Genomic DNA, 17095 nt, shown 5'->3' with positions numbered 1-17095 from the left:
GCCCAATTAGCAGTTAGATCGGTTTAGTGACCAAAAAAGGTAAAATAAATAACCCTAACTTGTTGACGCAGAGATTGGTTTTGAAAACCCTCGAAGAGTCAGAAACCAAACTGATCACATATTGTCTATCACCTTCTACGTACTGCCTCACCTGCCTTAATCAATTTTGCGTTAGGTGTCATTACAAAAGTCCCTATTTCTCTAATAATCTTGCGTTGTCTCTGATCCTTTGGATTCCTTTCCGTACTGCCTGATGATTACTTTGATTTTGTTGAATATTTATTTTTCCTGCTAGTTTGGATTTGGGAGTCAAGTCTTGTCATCTGAGGTCGTATTTTTTTGGTTCATGTGTGGTGATTGCACGGTCGGTAGCCTTAGCATAGTTTCTTATAACATTCTACCAGCTGCTGTCCCTGTCCCTGTCCCATAGCCTTGATGTACAAGTTTCTAACATGTTTTCATCTCCATCTGTTTGCTCTATAGCTGAGGATTCTTTATCCCCTGAATCACCAAAACGTACATTTTTTGTGTCCTTTTACTACCTAGCTCCTGGTTTTCCTTAGTCCCACAGCTCTTGCCCTGTTTTTGAGATTGCTCTCGTTGCGGTAAAGTAATCTTTTGCTTCCAAGTTTGTATCAACACACAAACTAATACTAGTTCCTCTCGGCTCTTATTTGTAAGAGTATCTGGTTTGCTAAACCCGATGGAAATATCAGTCCCCGTTCAGAAAGCCACCGTTGTGCCCAAGCCTTTTATCAGGTAACTAACTCTCTCTCTCTCTATTCCATGAACACTATTCGTTTCATATATAAGTGTTCAAGCAGGACCTTTTTATCAATTTTTTTATTGCATTCCCTATTTTGGTTTGCATTAAATTTTCAGGCTAATGAGGCTTTTAGCAAGGACTCTCTATGATGATAATAATCTTACTACGTTAAGCGATAATCAGAAGAAATCTGCAAAAGGTGACAGCAGAGGGAATATCGTTATGGTGTTGGATGCTCTTATGAGGTTTGTATGCCATCTCTTTACGTTCTATCTTTATGGCCATAAAGTCTATTATGTGAAATTAAATTGTCACAATGGTCTTTTCATTTATGGTATTTCTTTTGTTCTATGTCCTGCTAGGCGGCAATGGGTTAGAGAAGAAGACTTGGCAAGTGACTTGAAGAAGAACTCCAAGCAAGTCCGAAAAATATTAAGACATTTTGAAGAAGAACATTTGGTCACACGTTACCAAAGGAAAGAGGTATATACAGAAACTATATATGCTCCCTTTCAGATTGGTGGAGATGTTTATCACTTTATTGCAACAGTTCTGTTCTTGCTAAGCCAATAACTCAGCAACTCTTATAATCAAATAATAAATAGCATATTGTCATACACATGTAAAGTATAAACATAATTGAAGAACATGAGTTACACTTTGTTTATACTGCTGTTTTAATGATTCTCAATCTTTTCAATAGACTGCAAAGCGTGCGAAGATATATAATGTTGCAGTTGCTGCCACAGCTCATGGCCGTGCAGAGGACAATAAGTTCCACACGCACTCATATTGCTGTCTTGATTATCAACATGTAATGCTTCATATCCTTACTACTTTATTTTGTTTTCAGTTTTCTGTTTTGCCTTTTATTTTTTAAAATTAAAATAACCATTTAGCACTTTCTTCTCTCCTACAGATGTATGATACTGCTCGTTTGCGTCTGCAAAAGATTAAAAGAAAACTCAAAGATGAACTAGAAGATAAGTATACTCTTCAGAAGTATGGCTGTCCTAACTGCAACAGAAAGTAAAACTCCACTACTCTTTTTTACTTCATAAAAAATATTTATATTTATGATGTCACTAAACTGAATAGATTCTCATTTCTGGTATTATAGATATAGTGCACTAGATGCCCTGAGATTAATTTCCATGGAAGACGATGCTTTTCATTGTGAAAGATGCAATGGTGTACTTGTTGTGGAATGTGATAAGCTATCTTCCAAAGAAGTTGTAGATGGAGGTGACAATGTAAAGAGACGTCAGCGGCAAAGACTCCAGTTTGCGGAGGTCTGCGTATAAACAAGAAACTGATTTGCATAACGTTCCATGAATAGTTTTTTTGTGCGTTGACACAATTAAAAGTGAAATGCAGGCTTTGATGGATCAGATTAATAGAGTAAAAGACATACCGTTTCCTGTCTATGAGAGTTTTCCGGAGTGGGAGGCTCGTGCAGCTATGGATGCTCGTGAAAATGGTGATTTTAATACTAATGATCCTTTTGGGTCACAGGGTGTGAATGGTTCAACACCGATGCCATATCTCGGTGAGACAAAGGTGATAATCATTGTTACACTTCTCAATGCATATAGAAGTTGGAGGTTCTTTATTTCTTCATTTGCTATCTATTTTAGTAGAAATTTTATTTTGACTTTTTCACATATACAAGAAAATATATGTTGTGGCTGTCAAGTTTTTTTTATATTTTATTTTTATTTTTTTATCCTTGTTCAGTGTGGTTACTTGATTTCTTGAATCTTACATATGGTTAGGTTGAGGTTAACCTTCGTGACGGAAAAGAAGATGGAGTTCCTAGTGGCAAACCGATGCCTCAATGGATGATTAGGCAAGGAATGAATCTGACCAAGGAACAAAGAGGAGAGATGAGTCAGGAAGAAAAGGTTGGTGGTGTCTCAGAAGGAGAAGTATTACTTTCTGATGACTATAAACCATCAGCCATGGGAAATGACAATGATACCTATTTGAAGGTACCTTTTGCGAGCATCTTGCGAGTTGTATTCGGAGAATCTTGATACATTTTAGTTTCAGGAAACTTACTATGCCGCTCTACTGCAGCAGCTAGAGGCAGCTCAAAAAATGAACCAGCAAGAATCTACCCCTGACATTCAATCGGCTACTACATGCTCAGATCGTCAGGTTGGTATGAAGTCCAAACGTGAAGATTGTAGGAGATGGATCTAACCATCCCTCAAGGCCCAAGGAATAGAAGGCCTGGCCCGCCAATAAAAGCGATGGCTCGGATAGTCGGCTTAGAAGATCAGTTTCTCGGCTCACTTCTAGAGTACCTCGAGTCGATCATCGTCGACTAAGAGGCATCCGGCTCGGCGATCGCTCGGATTAATGCGGGCCTTTCGACCCAATAAGGAAGGCCCACGAAGACGACTTAAACTAGGTCAAGAACGACATATCAGAGAACTATATAAGGAGAAGGAAGAGGAACGAGAAAGGGATCCGAAATCATCTGACTAACACTTGGCGGCTAGATTAGGGTTTTCACCTTTGCTTCATCTTGCCGTTATTTGTACTTTTCCGGTAGCTCTTCGAGTTGCCGGCTTCTCTTCTGTCGCATTCTCTTTACTTCTCTTGTAACCGATTGAACGTCTCCTCCGACCATAATAAAACGTCTTTGTTAAACCCACATCCTTTTATTACCGTTTTCCGATCAAACAGTTGGCGCCCACCGTGGGGCCTTTTTAGCAAAGTAACGTTAGTACTATGGTTGTCAGCAACGACAGTTCTTCGTCTGGCGAGGAGCGCGAAGCCCTCGAGGTGATGCCGGCTCCCGAGGTAACACCTACGCCTACACCAGTAACTCCGCTACCCCCTCCTGCGTCCATGGAAACCATCTTGGCACGCCTCGCCCTGCAAGAAGCGGCGCAGAAGGCGGCGGTCGACCAAATCACAGCGATAGCAAAAATACTCGCCCCTATCGCTGCAAACGCCGAAGCTTCAACGGCGCAGTACCGTCGACACCTGTTCGCCACTGAACGAACCACCAACATAGCACCTGCGCGGGATAACAATTACCAGAGCGTCGGTAACAGCAACCAGAGCGCCGGTAACGACATCAACGCAGACACCGCAAGCGAGCTAGCCGCGTTGAAACAGTCGGTCCTCGACATCAACTCAAAGATCCACCAGGTGACGACCTCGGCGCCCCAAATCGAGCACGTACTCGCGGAATCTCTTCGCACACCCTTCACGCAAAGGGTCACCGGCGTACGGCTCCAGAAGATGGAGAAACTTCGTCTTCCAACCTTCAAGGGTCTCTCCGACCCTTCTACTCATGTTACGTCCTTCAACATAGCGATGCGACGCGCAAATCTGACCGACGAAGACAAAGACGCCGGCTTTTGCCAACTCTTTGTCGAAACCCTAGAGGGACCGGCCCTTACTTTGTTCACAGGCCTCAGAGAAAACTCCGTCGATTGTTTCCACGACCTCTCGACGGCCTTCCTGAAGAATTATATCATGTTCACCAACCAAGAAACGACCGTGTCCGACCTGTGGAACCTCACTCATACCAGCGGCCAAAGCCTCCGCGACTTCATGGAAAAGTTCAAGGCTATCGTCTCGAAAGTTGATATTCCTGATCCTATCGCTGTCGAGTCTCTGATGAATACCTTGCACGTTGACTCCACGTTCCGTCAGGATCTCTACTGATACCCGACGAAATCTGTGTCTGACGCCATCGCTCGCTCAAACAACTTCATCCGCATGGAAGAAGACACAAGAGCAAAGTTTGCAAAAGAAGCAGCAGCGAAACAACGACCCGCCCGAACAAACGACACCCGCCCTGAGCCCCGCCAGCACTCCTCCGGTGGGAACACCACTCAGAAGCGAGGCTACGTTAGCTCGGTCGACGACGAGGAATCGCCAAAGACAGCAGCCGTCACGCGAGAGAAAGCCTGGAACCACTGGGATCGAGACTCCGCCTCGAAGCAAACAAAGTCGTCCGAACCAGCGAGTTCAAACTCTGAGGAGCCAAAGAAATGGTGCCTCTACCACAAAAGGGATTCCCATGATACGAAAGAGTGCAAAGTCCTCATCGGGCAATTTTTCGACGGAATTACCAACGGGACAATTCAAATGCCCACCTCTCCAACGACACCGAAAAACACCAAAAGTTGGAGTAAGAACAAGGAGAAGAAGGCACAGAAGTCTCAGCAGAACACGGCCCCTAGCGAGGAAAGAGCGAGCCCTGAGCGCACTACTGTCAACAACGTCGGCCCCGCCAACGACTCATCAGAAGACGAACATCCGCGTCGCCGGCGACGAGTGGAAGTCATACTCTCTCGCCCTTGTGACTCTTCTGACGACGACTCCTCGACAATGCAATCAGATTTACGCGACAAACTGAACAGCAAAGTCGAGCAATCTCTCACTTCCCCGACAACAGACAAAGATCTGCGCACCCTATTGAAGCGAAAGAACGCTACAAACGAACACGTCGGAAGCGCCGACCTCCGTGCGACCATCGCCAGGAGAATAGGTCAACACGGCGACCTTCGCGACCAGCTCAATTCAAAGGCCGATGACCTGCGAATCCAACTCAACCGTTCAAAAGGGTCCGATCTGCGACGACGTCTCGAATCAAAAAAGAAAAAGCCCGCAGAAACTCTTCAATTCGAGAACACAACCGATGACTTAAGAAAGCAACTCGAATCAATGCGAGCTACCCGCAATCCGCACATTAGCGTAATCATGGGAGGATCACCTCCTTGCGGCGACTCAGTTCGAGCTGTCAAAGACTACAAACGACAAGCCACCACCTCCAAGAACTGGCCGCCTCCAGTCGAAAATGATCACCAGATCACTTTTTCGGCCCTGGATACCAAGGGCATCCATACACCACACAACGATCCTCTCCTCGTCGACCTCGACATCGGAGAATGCCTAGTCGCAAAAGTCCTTATCGACACCGGCAGCTCGGTCGATCTCATCTTTCGCGACACGCTGGACAAAATGGGAGTGGATTTGAGAGATATGAAGCCTTCCTCTCGCACGCTCACTGGCTTCAACGGGGCCTCGGAGCAAATGATCGGAACAATTCGTCTTCCAGTATACGCAGGTGGTATAACCCGTACCGTCAAGTTCTCCGTCATCCGAGCCAAAGCACCCTACAATGCCATCCTCGGAACACCATGGTTGCATTCCATGAAAGCCGTTCCCTCGACGTACCATCAATGCGTCAAGTTCCCCGGCAAAGACGGAAAAACACAGACGATTCGGGGAGATCAACAAGCCGCGAGAGAACTGCTGATTGCAACCGTAAAGATGCAGCAACAGGCTTCCCTCGTCAACTCCGTCAGTAAACCACTCAGCAAGATATACCCCCAGAAGGAGGAAGTTCGCGAAGTCGCAATCGATGAATCCGACCCAACGAAAATCATCCGAGTTGGCGTCTACCTGTCCGACGACATATGTTCAAAGATCATCTCTTTCATCAAAGACAACGCTTCAACGTTCGCCTGGAAGACCTCCGACATGAAAGGGATCGACCCCGCAGTTACCTCCCATGAACTGCACGTCGACCCGACTTTCAAACCCATCCGACAGAAGCGACGCAAACTCGGTCCGGAAAGATCCAAGGCAGTGAACGACGAAGTCGACCGGCTCCTCGACGCGGGTTTTATCACCGAAGTTCGATACCCTGAATGGTTAGCCAACCCGGTCGTCGTCAAGAAGAAGAACGGCAAATGGCGCATATGCGTCGATTTCACGGACCTCAACAAGGCATGCCCAAAGGATAGTTACCCACTCCCTCACATCGATCGTCTCGTCGAATCAACTGCCGGTAACGAACTCCTAACCTTCATGGACGCTTTCTCGGGCTACAACCAGATCTTGATGCACCCCGATGATCGCGAGAAGACAGCATTCATCACCGACAGAGGGACTTATTGCTACAAGGTGATGCCCTTCGGGCTAAAAAACGCCGGTGCGACTTATCAGCGACTCGTTAACCGAATGTTCGCTGATCAGCTTGGCAATACCATGGAAGTGTACATCGACGATATGTTGGTGAAATCGCTCAAGGCCGACGACCACCTAAATAACTTACGCGACTGCTTCAAGATCTTGAACGACTATGGGATGAAACTTAACCCGGCCAAATGTACCTTCGGTGTCACCTCAGGGGAATTCCTCGGCTACATCGTCACTCAGCGAGGAATCGAAGCTAACCCCAAGCAGATCTCGGCGATTCTCGACCTTCCAAGCCCAAAAAACAGCCGCGAAGTGCAGCGACTAACGGGACGCATAGCAGCTCTCAACAGGTTCATCTCGCGATCGACCGACAAGTGTCTTCCCTTCTACGAGCTACTAAGGGGAAACAAGAGGTTCGTCTGGGATGAAAAATGCGAAGAGGCATTCAATCAACTCAAGCATTATCTCACGACCCCACCCGTGCTATCGAAGCCAGAAGCCGGCGACACACTGTCTCTCTACATCGCCGTCACATCCTCCGCCGTCAGCAGCGTATTGATTCGAGAAGATAGGGGAGAACAGAAACCAATCTTTTACACAAGTAAAAGAATGACGGAGCCTGAGACGAGATATCCAACACTCGAAAAGATGGCCCTAGCTGTCGTCACCTCGGCAAGAAAACTGCGACCTTACTTCCAGTCGCACACGATCGAAGTACTGTCCAACCAACCACTCAGAACGGTTATGCAAAATACTAACCAATCGGGGCGGTTGACCAAATGGGCGATGGAGCTGAGCGAACATGACATCATATACAAGAATCGCACAGCAGCAAAGTCACAAGTCCTTGCCGACTTCTTGATCGAGCTGACGCCAGAGCTGGAACAAGACCTTATCCTACCAAGCGTAAACTGGATCCTCCACGTCGACGGTTCATCCACGAGTAAAGGATCAGGAGCAGGAGTGCAATTGCAATCACCAACAGGAGAACTCATCCGACAGTCATTCAGTTTCGGTTTCGCGGCATCAAACAACGAAGCTGAGTACGAATCCCTCATCGCGGGACTCCGTCTCGCCAAAGCGGTGAAAGCCAAACGAATCAGCGCTTACTGCGACTCTCAACTCGTCGTAAGCCAGTACCTCGGTGATTACGACGTCCGCAACGACAGGATGGACGCCTACCTCAAACTCGTCCAAGACCTCACGCGAGACTTCGAGTTCTTCGAACTCACGAAGGTTCCTCGCGGAGAAAATGTTTGTGCCGACGCCCTCGCCGCTCTGGGAAGCAAGCTACATGACCAGGTCAAAAGGACAATCCCGATCCATAAAATCGAGAAACCAAGCATCGATACGAAGGCAGAACAGGCCGCGATTACAGCAGCGATCAACGACGCGATGGACATTGACGAAGTGGAATCCCCCTCGCCAGATGATCACTCAACGGATTGGCGTAAGGAACTCATTGATTACCTCGCGGAAGGTTTACTGCCCGTCGAAAAATGGGATGCCCGACGACTGAAACGACGCAGCACGCACTACGTCGTCATGGACGGGGAACTACACCGATGGACTGCAACAAAGGTACTACTCAAGTGTATCGCCGGCGAAGAAACGAGACTCGTCATGGCCGAAACACACGAAGGAGCAGCAGGCAACCACTCGGGCGGGCGAGCTCTCGCACTAAAAGTTAAAAACCTCGGATTCTACTGGCCAACCATGAACGCCGACTGCGAGACATACGCGCGCAAATGTGACAAGTGCCAGCGTCACGCCAAAACCATACACAGCCCAACGGAGTTTCTCCACACCTTGACTGCTCCATACCCATTTATGAGATGGGGAATGGACATCATTGGTCCAATGCCGGCATCCCGACAAAAGAAGTTCATCCTGGTCCTCACCGATTACTTCACCAAATGGGTTGAAGCCGAAGCCTACGCCAGCATAACCGACAAGGAGGTACAAAACTTCGTCTGGAAGAACATAATCTGCCGACACGGGCTCCCATACGAGATAATCACGGACAATGGTTCGCAATTCATCTCGCATCACTTCAAGGCTTCTGCGACAGATGGCGCATTCGACTCAACATGTCGACACCGAGAAACCCGCAAAGTAATGGTCAAGCCGAATCGACGAACAAGACCATCATAGACGGTCTGAAGAAACGACTCGACTTAAAGAAAGGTTGCTGGGCAGACGAACTCGATGGTGTCCTGTGGTCTCATAGAACCACTCCTCGCGGAGCGACGAAGACTACACCCTTCTCAATGGCCTACGGCATCGAGGCAATGGCTCCTGCAGAAGTGAACGTGACGAGTCTACGCCGGTTACGAATGCCACAGAACACTGAACTCAACCGCGACATGCTCCTCGACGCACTCGACGATATCGAGGAAAAGCGCGACCAAGCGTTACTCCGTATCCAGAATTACCAGCATCAAATCGAGAGCTATTACAACAAAAAGGTCAAGTCGCGTCCTCTCGAAATGGGCAACCTTGTCTTAAGAAAGGTCTTCGAAAACACTAAGGAGTGGAAAGCCGGCAAGCTCGGAGCCAACTGGGAAGGACCATACAAGATAGTCGAAGTCATCAGGCCAGGAGTATACCGCCTCGAGACCTCGACAGGCGAAGCAGTACCGAGAGCCTGGAACTCCAAGCATCTCCGCCTCTTCCATCCTTAGTCAAGAAAAAAAAAACCAACCCGAGTAAATGCGCCACAAAGGACACTTTTACTCGCAAACCATTGATCGAGTAAATGCGCCAAAAAAAAAAAAAAAAAAAAAAAAAAAAAAAAAAAAACCGAGTAAATGCGCCACAAAGGACACTTTTACTCGCAAAAAAAAAAAAAAAAAAAAAAAAAAAAACCGAGTAAATGCGCCACAAAGGCCACTTTTACTCGCAATCTAAGAACTACGAATGGCTTGATTCCCGCGAAGGGATACGTAGGCAGCCCAAAGGAAAAGGGTCCAGCCGAAATAAAAAAAAAATATATAAACCCTCCCCGAGGAATCGATCTCCGAAGCAGACGATCACTTAAACGATGCCTACACGAGCACGCCCCGGCTCCTCGAACAAACGTATCGGCACTCGCATCCCACGTCGAATACGTCCTGATCAGACACATATTCACGGGAATCGACCACGTTGCGACCTAAACCAACATGGCCGAGACAATGACTCCAATTCATCCTATAATTAACTAAGTAAGGTCTGGCCAACCAAACGCTTGAAAATTACATTAGGATCGACTCGGAACCGTCAAAGTCGAAAACTTTTAATTAACGACTTAAAGTGGCAAACGGTCGCGACTCAAAGAGGTCGATCGAGACAAAGTCATAACAAGTTTAAAATTATAACGATTCGACATCTCGAACAGCATTTACACCGAACGAACTGAGTCACTTCAAATCTTGAGAAATCACGATTGTGATAGACAAATCTAAGATAAGTAAATCAGTTCAAATCACCAAAAGAGTTCAAGATGGCGAGAAAACAACAAAATAAAAGCCTCGAGGGCAAAGGTTCGAAAAATTACAACAATGAGTCGTATAAGACTCGAAAGAAAACAACATACAAGAGACGCTAATCCTCTCGGTCGCTCTCACGATCGTTGAGGGCAGAAAGCTCCGAAGCCCTAACACTCGACTCGCGAGCAATCTCCTCGTTACCTCGACGAGATCCTTCAGCCGAAGTATCCGAGAGTACGAGGACAGGAGCACCGTCTTCAGCAGCGTTGGTCCCCCGATTAGGCGTCTCCCCCTCAAACGCAGCCGAAGAACCCTCTACAAAAGGCGTCGGCTCGTCACGACGTCCATCGATTGGATCAGAAGGCAGAGTAACAAGATTTGCTGCGGTCTCTGGATCAATCAGACCGACGTTGGACCCGAAAGGATCAAGACTCGCCAAAATACGAGCATCTACAAACTGGGAATCCAGTACAAGAGGAGAAAGCGTGAGATCCCCCTCGGGTATCTCGCCAACCTTGAGCTCCTCGGCCTCCTGCTCGTACTTCTTCTCTTGCTCCGCGAAAAGATCGATCGTGGCTTGCAAGATGTCGCTCCCAGCCCTCTTTAAGGCTTCAAGGCATTTCCGGGTCCCAAAAGCTTGGCTATGAAGCAACCGAGCCTTGTCGTAAAGACTTCGGCGTTCCTCTCGGGAGCGAATCTTGGCGAAGCGACGATTAGCCTTTGCAGACATCTCGGCTTCAACCCTTCCTCTTTCCTTCGTCACTTCCAAGATCCTGGAATCCCTAAGGCGCTTCATCTCTCTTTCATGAGATGCAGCGAGTGAAGCCTTCTCGCTCTCGAGCTCGGCATTCTTCTGCTCGAGCTCATGGATAACCCCGCGAGACGTCACCAAATCGGCCTTGAGTTCGTCTCTTCGAGCTATCGCGCGAGTGACCATCCCATTGAGCCTCTCAACGTTAGCCTTTGACGTACTTAGCTGACGGGCAGAAGTTTCCTCTTTCTCCGCGTGCTCCTTCTTGGCCAGCTCAAGTTCAGTCGAGACTCCTTTCAGAGCAGTGTCGTATTTGTCGATTACGACATTCATCGCGCCGTCTCCCTGAACGAACGAGGAGATGAAAATCGTAAGAAAGAATTAAGTAACGAAACACAAAGAAAAAGGGGAGAGATCGAAACGTTTACCAGCAGCTTTGCCCTCGCAGCCTCCTCGTATTCACTCCCAAAGATGAGGTCCTTCACGGCAGGTAGAGGTTTCGCCCTTCCCCTGAGTTGGCGAAGAAACTCCCCGCACTTCTCAGGAACATACGCCAGAGGGGCCGGCCCCTCGTAGTGGAAGGAGACTTTGTCCGGAAAGTTAATCCCGGGAGCCCTCCTTAAGACAGCAGAGCCGCGAGGAGACGTGCCGATCTGAACGGCCCCAGTCCCAGTAACAGCTGGGATTCCCTCGCGAGGAGACGCCAAAGTAGGAGATCGTACTCTATCGACGATCTCATCGTTGTGCCTCCTCATTAAAAGCGGCGACTCTCCGCTATCTTCATCAGAACCGTCTAGGACGGCGACGTTAAGGGAATCCTCAGATCCATCCGCTTCCCCCGTTTCGCCTCGCTCTCTCGAGACTTCAGCCTCAGAAACCTCCTCTTCAGGTTGGGTTTCTTCTTCCTCCTCCTCAGCTCCAGTTGGCCCCTCGGGATCCTCCGACTGAACCTCAACAGACCTCTTGGTCTTCTTCCTCCTTTTCTTCTTCCCCTGAGGATCACCGGAAAGAGGGACGCCACTCGCCTCCCCAGCACTCTCCTCGACACCCGAGTTACCCCTCTTCCTCTTCCTACCTTTTCCAGTATTTGCAGCATCGGAAGGAGGAACCTCGTCAGCACGAGGGACGGCCGTCGAGGGCCCGCCCCCGCTAGCCAGTCCCAGTTGGGCAGCTAGCATCGCACTCAAATCAGGAAGAGTTCCCATTCTCTTTGCCTCGGAAATTTGTTTTTGGACGTCTTTCGGGAAGATATCTAGTCGTTTGGTGCGAATAGGAAGAACGACCGGAAGATCAGATCTCCACTCTCCTGAAAACACAAGGCAGAGAGGTCAGGCCGCAACGAGTGAAAATCGCAACTAAAAGAACATAACTTAGAGCTGCGAGAGAACGTACTTCGGGCGATTCGATCTTTAAGCTCACAGATCTTCTTAACGGTGATCTCCGACCAACGATAGGTTCGAAGCAGAGATACGGCACGAACACTCCTCAGGAAATCTTCGGGATAGACCGGAGAGGTAGGATGGCCAACTGCATACAAAGCGAAAAAGGAGACTTGATTAGAGTCAGTAAGTTGCTTACGGTTCGCGATAGAATATTCTACCGCAAGAACGGTTCCAAAGAACTCGATAATCGTTTTGTGGAGGTTCCTCGAAGGCCGAGCTGTCAGATTTGATGAAGAAGTAAGAACGCTGCCAGTTCTGCGTCTTGTTCGGATGACCGGCGCACACATTGCAGTTCGGTCGCATCTTCACCGAGTAAGTGCCGTCTTTCATGTCAGTTATCGAGGTCATCTCTTCAAACGACCTAACGCTCATCGGCATGTCGATCTGCTCCGCCAAAATCGACAAAGTAACGGCTAATCGCAGCGAGCCATTCAGGAGTTGACTGATCGCGATATCTCGGCGTCTAGCGTATGCTGTGATCAGTCGAGGAATGGGAAACCAACATCGAGTATCTCCCTGAAAATAGGATTCGTACACCGTCTGATACCCGATCGGAGGAGACCAGGGCCTCTGTTCCTCCGTAGGAACAAGGAAGGTCACGCCTACAGCGCCCGCAGCCCGAAGAACCCTCTTCACGCTCCTCAGAGTAGATTTTGTCTTCTCTACGCCCTCCCAGTCTTGACCGGCCAAGAAGGCAGGACGCAATAAATCGGGATGGAGTTGAGGAAGCTCTTCAAAAATCCCTTCGGGGTAAAAGGTAGTCGGAAGTAACTCGGCCTCAGAATCATCGCCTCCCGAGAAGCCGCCTCCCGCGGGGAGAATACTCGGGGTGACCGAGTCAACAGGCATCGCCCCGCTTTGCCCATCCCTCGAACATTCCATCGCGTCTCTCGCAATGACGCTTTCACCTCCTTCTCTCGCGAGCCTCGCAGCATCCGCGACCAGAAGTCTCTGGGAACGAGATAGATTAACCGTATCCATCATCGCCGCGCGATGAATCACCTCCGGATCTTCGACACGATCCCCGTCGGGATTCCTTGTCGGACTCAACGTTGCGGCGACTCCCTTCCCCTTCTGCTGCCTCGATAACCTCGAGCCCGACGACATCGCGGAACGGAACAGTGAAGAGCGCTTTGAGCGAATCTAACAAATGCTTAGAGAGATAAGGAAAGGAGAGAGAAAGTACCTTTGATCGCGGAGGAAACTTGAAGAAATGAGGGGGGGATCTGCGTATTTATAAGGAAAAGAGAGGGGGGGAACTCGAGGCGTCATCATTAGGCCTATCCGGGCCTAAATGAGCCTCGAAATTCTCCCTAAAAACCCAGCCGGCTCTCGCGGCGTTTCGACTTCTCGATGCATTTATAAAGGAAAAAGGGGGAAAATTCGAGGTATCATTATTAAAGCCTAAACGGGCCTAAATGGGCCTCGAAATTCTCCCTAAGATCCCGATGGCTCCCGCGACTTTCCGGCTCTTCGTCTTAATTAATCGACGGTTACCCTAAAATCGGTTAAATCGACAATTAGCCAAGACGCGCTGGTCAAAATCTGGAGCCCGCGACTCAACGACTCCGAGAGAAGGCATTACCATAGCCTCTTATGCGACTCATCGACCCCTCGCTTTAACTTCCCGACAGGACTCCTACTCCTTTGAACCTCCATGTTCTAGAATCCATCATGAGCTAAGCGATTCTTCGCTCACTGATGGACTGGGGGGACTTACTGTAGGAGATGGATCTAACCATCCCTCAAGGCCCAAGGAATAGAAGGCCTGGCCCGCCAATAAAAGCGATGGCTCGGATAGTCGGCTTAGAAGATCAGTTTCTCGGCTCACTTCTAGAGTACCTCGAGTCGATCATCGTCGACTAAGAGGCATCCGGCTCGGCGATCGCTCGGATTAATGCGGGCCTTTCGACCCAATAAGGAAGGCCCACGAAGACGACTTAAACTAGGTCAAGAACGACATATCAGAGAACTATATAAGGAGAAGGAAGAGGAACGAGAAAGGGATCCGAAATCATCTGACTAACACTTGGCGGCTAGATTAGGGTTTTCACCTTTGCTTCATCTTGCCGTTATTTGTACTTTTCCGGTAGCTCTTCGAGTTGCCGGCTTCTCTTCTGTCGCATTCTCTTTACTTCTCTTGTAACCGATTGAACGTCTCCTCCGACCATAATAAAACGTCTTTGTTAAACCCACATCCTTTTATTACCGTTTTCCGATCAAACAAAGATGAAGATGCTGAATGTGAAGAAGGGGCTCATGTGTCAGGTCAGTTTGAGTTTACTTTTACTTTATTTCCATTTCGCTAACTAGTTAGTTGATCATATGAAACAACACATAACATTAGTTAGAAGGAACCTCGTTTAGTGTCTTCAAAGATAAAACAGAACCAGAGCGTTTGCATCTGATCACACATGCTTTGAATATGCAGAAGATACTTGTTAAGACATGCTTAGTTTACACTTATACTAATGGGTCATAATTTTAAAGAGAGAGTTTATGTCTCCTGATATATGCAAAGATTATGTGATGCTTAGCTTGGTAACTTTTAATGTACTTAATTTTGCAGCAAATGGAGCAGATGTTGAAGAAGAAGAAGAAGACGACGGTGTTGAGTGGGAAGAAGGCTGAAAGCAAATGGATCAAAACCATTGACAATAGAATCAAGGTTAACTGTGAATTGTCATGTGCACTGTAGTGATTGGTAACACTGTGAGTGAATCTCATCTTCTGCACCAGTTTCCTCAAAGGTTATAACATTTAAACTTATTGGGAATCTCATCAAAAGAGGAGAGGTGAGACAGGAAGATCAAGATACAATATCAGTATCTACATTAAGCATTCACTAACATCAAGTCACTTTTACCAAAAAAAAAAAATCAACTCATCAAACATACTATTTAAAACTCAAAAGGAAAAAAGAATCAAAACAAGCACAAACTGTCAATTACAAAACCAAATTATAGATAAGTTTCAAAGGATCTGCTATTGAGAGATTAAAGAAACCTCTTCTGCAGATACCATAAGGTTTTTACATTAATACTAGCACTCTCCATTTATTTTCCTCTGAACCAGCAATCTCTAAACCGATATAAAGTTAAAATGTAATAATTTTGAGAGGGGAATTATTAGAAACATCGGTCAGGTAATGAGATTACTGGAGGAGAGAATTATCAAAGTTTGTGTTTTGAGATTACTTCCACTTCTTGAATTTGCCTCCTCCAAACATACCGTGTTTCCCATGCTTTCCATGCTTAAACTTGCCTCCGTGCTTGAATTTGCCTCCATGCTTTCCGTGCTTGAACTTACCATGACCATATCCACCATGACCAACGTGGCCATACCCTGCGTGCCCTGCATGACCGTAAGGGTTGTGTGCTCCATGAGACATGTGGTGAGCTCCATAGGCTGCTGCGGCTGCACCCGCTGCACCAGCGATCATACCTCCAATTCCACCACTAGAATGTCCTGAAGAAACACAAAAAGGCATCAACATGGAGAACCTCAATAGTAGAAGAACATCACAATCAATAAAAAGTAAGCAACTGAAGATTGAAAACATAAGTGTCTTTCAGACCGGGACAGAAACCACTTAAAAAAATTAAAAGGTTCAATAGTTTGCACAAGTATGCACCAATTCAAACAGAACAAATGATAATAAACTCACCAGTTCATAACATTTGCATAAACATAACAAGCAAAGTTTTTAAAACAACTGTCCTTTAAACTATTCTTCAAACTCATCAACATTATCTAGCAGGTTGAAAAAACAACAATCTACAAGGACAATATCTTTCGCTTTTGTATAGAAAAACAGCAAAAACTTTACAAAACTAATGTTCATATGACTATTCAAACATAAAAGGTTGACAATCCAACAAAACAATAAGAACAGTGCTTAGCATTAGGTTAGCAAACAACACACATTAGAAACTATTGTCCTATGATTCTTCAAACACTTCACAACTATTTAACATTTTGATGATATAAGGAGAGTCTCTACCTGCATGGTGAGGAGCAGGATAGCCTGCAGGAGGATAACCTCCGGGGGCAGGAGGATAACCTCCCGGTGCACCAGGAGGGTATGCACCAGGTGGGTAACCTGCAGGTGGGTAGCCTCCAGCTGGAGGGTACCCTTGTTGTGGCGGGTATCCAGCGGGTGGGTAACCTCCAGGAGCGGGTGGGTAATGATGTCCACCTCCTGGAAAACCATGAAACCCTTTGTCTTGTTCATCATGCTGCTTGTCTTTACCACCTCCCATTGTTTTTACTAAATCAAAACCTACAAGAGTTTGACATATACATCATTGTCAAACATTTGATAGATCACAACAATCAAAATGAGATGACATCATCCATGAATACAAACGATCACATGCAAAAAAAGTCTGAAATAACTGAGAAATAATTACCGATACGAACTTCGAAGATTGTTTCAGAACGAATATAAACAGAAGAACAGAGCTTTTATGTGCTTATATATGGATAGGCGTGCTGCGTCTGCATCATTGATTACTTAACGCGTTACCATTTTTGAATAAGTTTATTTCTATATTTTACTTTTTGATTATTTTTTTATTAGTCCTCGTATTTGTACTGTAATAATAAATCCAACCCTTTAGTCTTCATAATTTTTAATCGAGTCTTAGAGTCTAAAATAAATACTTAAAACCGAAAATAAACACCATAAGATAATTTAATCATTGTGATGTTA

At 46.8% G+C, this 17095-nt stretch overlaps 2 protein-coding genes across 6 annotated transcripts; one reads left to right on the top strand and one right to left on the bottom strand.

Moving 5' to 3' along the window:
• Positions 1–105: 105 nt before the first annotated feature.
• LOC103857238 (transcription initiation factor IIE subunit alpha) lies at positions 106–15260 on the top strand. 5 transcript variants are annotated; one of them, XM_033273365.1, is made up of 11 exons: positions 106–175; positions 682–759; positions 883–1249; positions 1470–1580; positions 1686–1795; positions 1887–2058; positions 2144–2326; positions 2542–2757; positions 2819–2954; positions 14611–14649; positions 14951–15260. In XM_033273365.1, exons 2-11 carry the CDS (start codon positions 704–706, stop codon positions 15010–15012), a joined length of 1452 nt encoding a protein of 483 aa, XP_033129256.1. In that variant the 5' UTR covers positions 106–175; positions 682–703; the 3' UTR covers positions 15013–15260. The 5 variants fall into 5 exon arrangements, with proteins under 5 accessions (XP_033129256.1, XP_033129255.1, XP_033129262.1 ...); XM_033273364.1 differs by lacking the exon at positions 106–175 and adding an exon at positions 426–605; XM_033273371.1 differs by lacking the exon at positions 106–175 and having other exon boundaries at positions 558–759; positions 883–1011; positions 1129–1249.
• Positions 15261–15306: 46 nt separating this feature from the next.
• On the bottom strand, positions 15307–16925 carry LOC103857207 (glycine-rich protein A3). The gene is made up of 3 exons (XM_009134390.3): positions 16794–16925; positions 16385–16663; positions 15307–15849 (listed from the first exon to the last, which is right to left on the bottom strand). The coding sequence occupies exons 2-3, from the start codon at positions 16641–16643 to the stop codon at positions 15575–15577; spliced, it is 534 nt and encodes a 177-aa protein (XP_009132638.1). The 5' UTR covers positions 16644–16663; positions 16794–16925; the 3' UTR covers positions 15307–15574.
• Between the last annotated feature and the right edge of the window lie 170 nt (positions 16926–17095).

Source organism: Brassica rapa, chromosome A01 (assembly GCF_000309985.2).
Source record: "Brassica rapa cultivar Chiifu-401-42 chromosome A01, CAAS_Brap_v3.01, whole genome shotgun sequence".
Lineage (NCBI taxonomy): Eukaryota > Viridiplantae > Streptophyta > Magnoliopsida > Brassicales > Brassicaceae > Brassica > Brassica rapa.
The sequence above is the reverse complement of the archived record's forward strand: the minus strand, read 5'-3'. Positions and strand labels throughout refer to the sequence as shown.

Coding starts and splice junctions, on each gene's coding strand:
- LOC103857238 (XM_033273365.1), top strand. CDS start 704: ATGGAAATATCAGTCCCCGTTCAGAAAGCCACCGTTGTGCCCAAGCCT. Junction 1,581..1,685: donor GCTGTCTTGATTATCAACAT/GTAATGCTTCAT, acceptor TCTCTCCTACAG/ATGTATGATACTGCTCGTTT. Junction 2,758..2,818: donor ACAATGATACCTATTTGAAG/GTACCTTTTGCG, acceptor TTTTAGTTTCAG/GAAACTTACTATGCCGCTCT.
- LOC103857207 (XM_009134390.3), bottom strand. CDS start 16,643: ATGGGAGGTGGTAAAGACAAGCAGCATGATGAACAAGACAAAGGGTTT. Junction 15,850..16,384: donor TCCTGCTCCTCACCATGCAG/GTAGAGACTCTC, acceptor GTGTTTCTTCAG/GACATTCTAGTGGTGGAATT.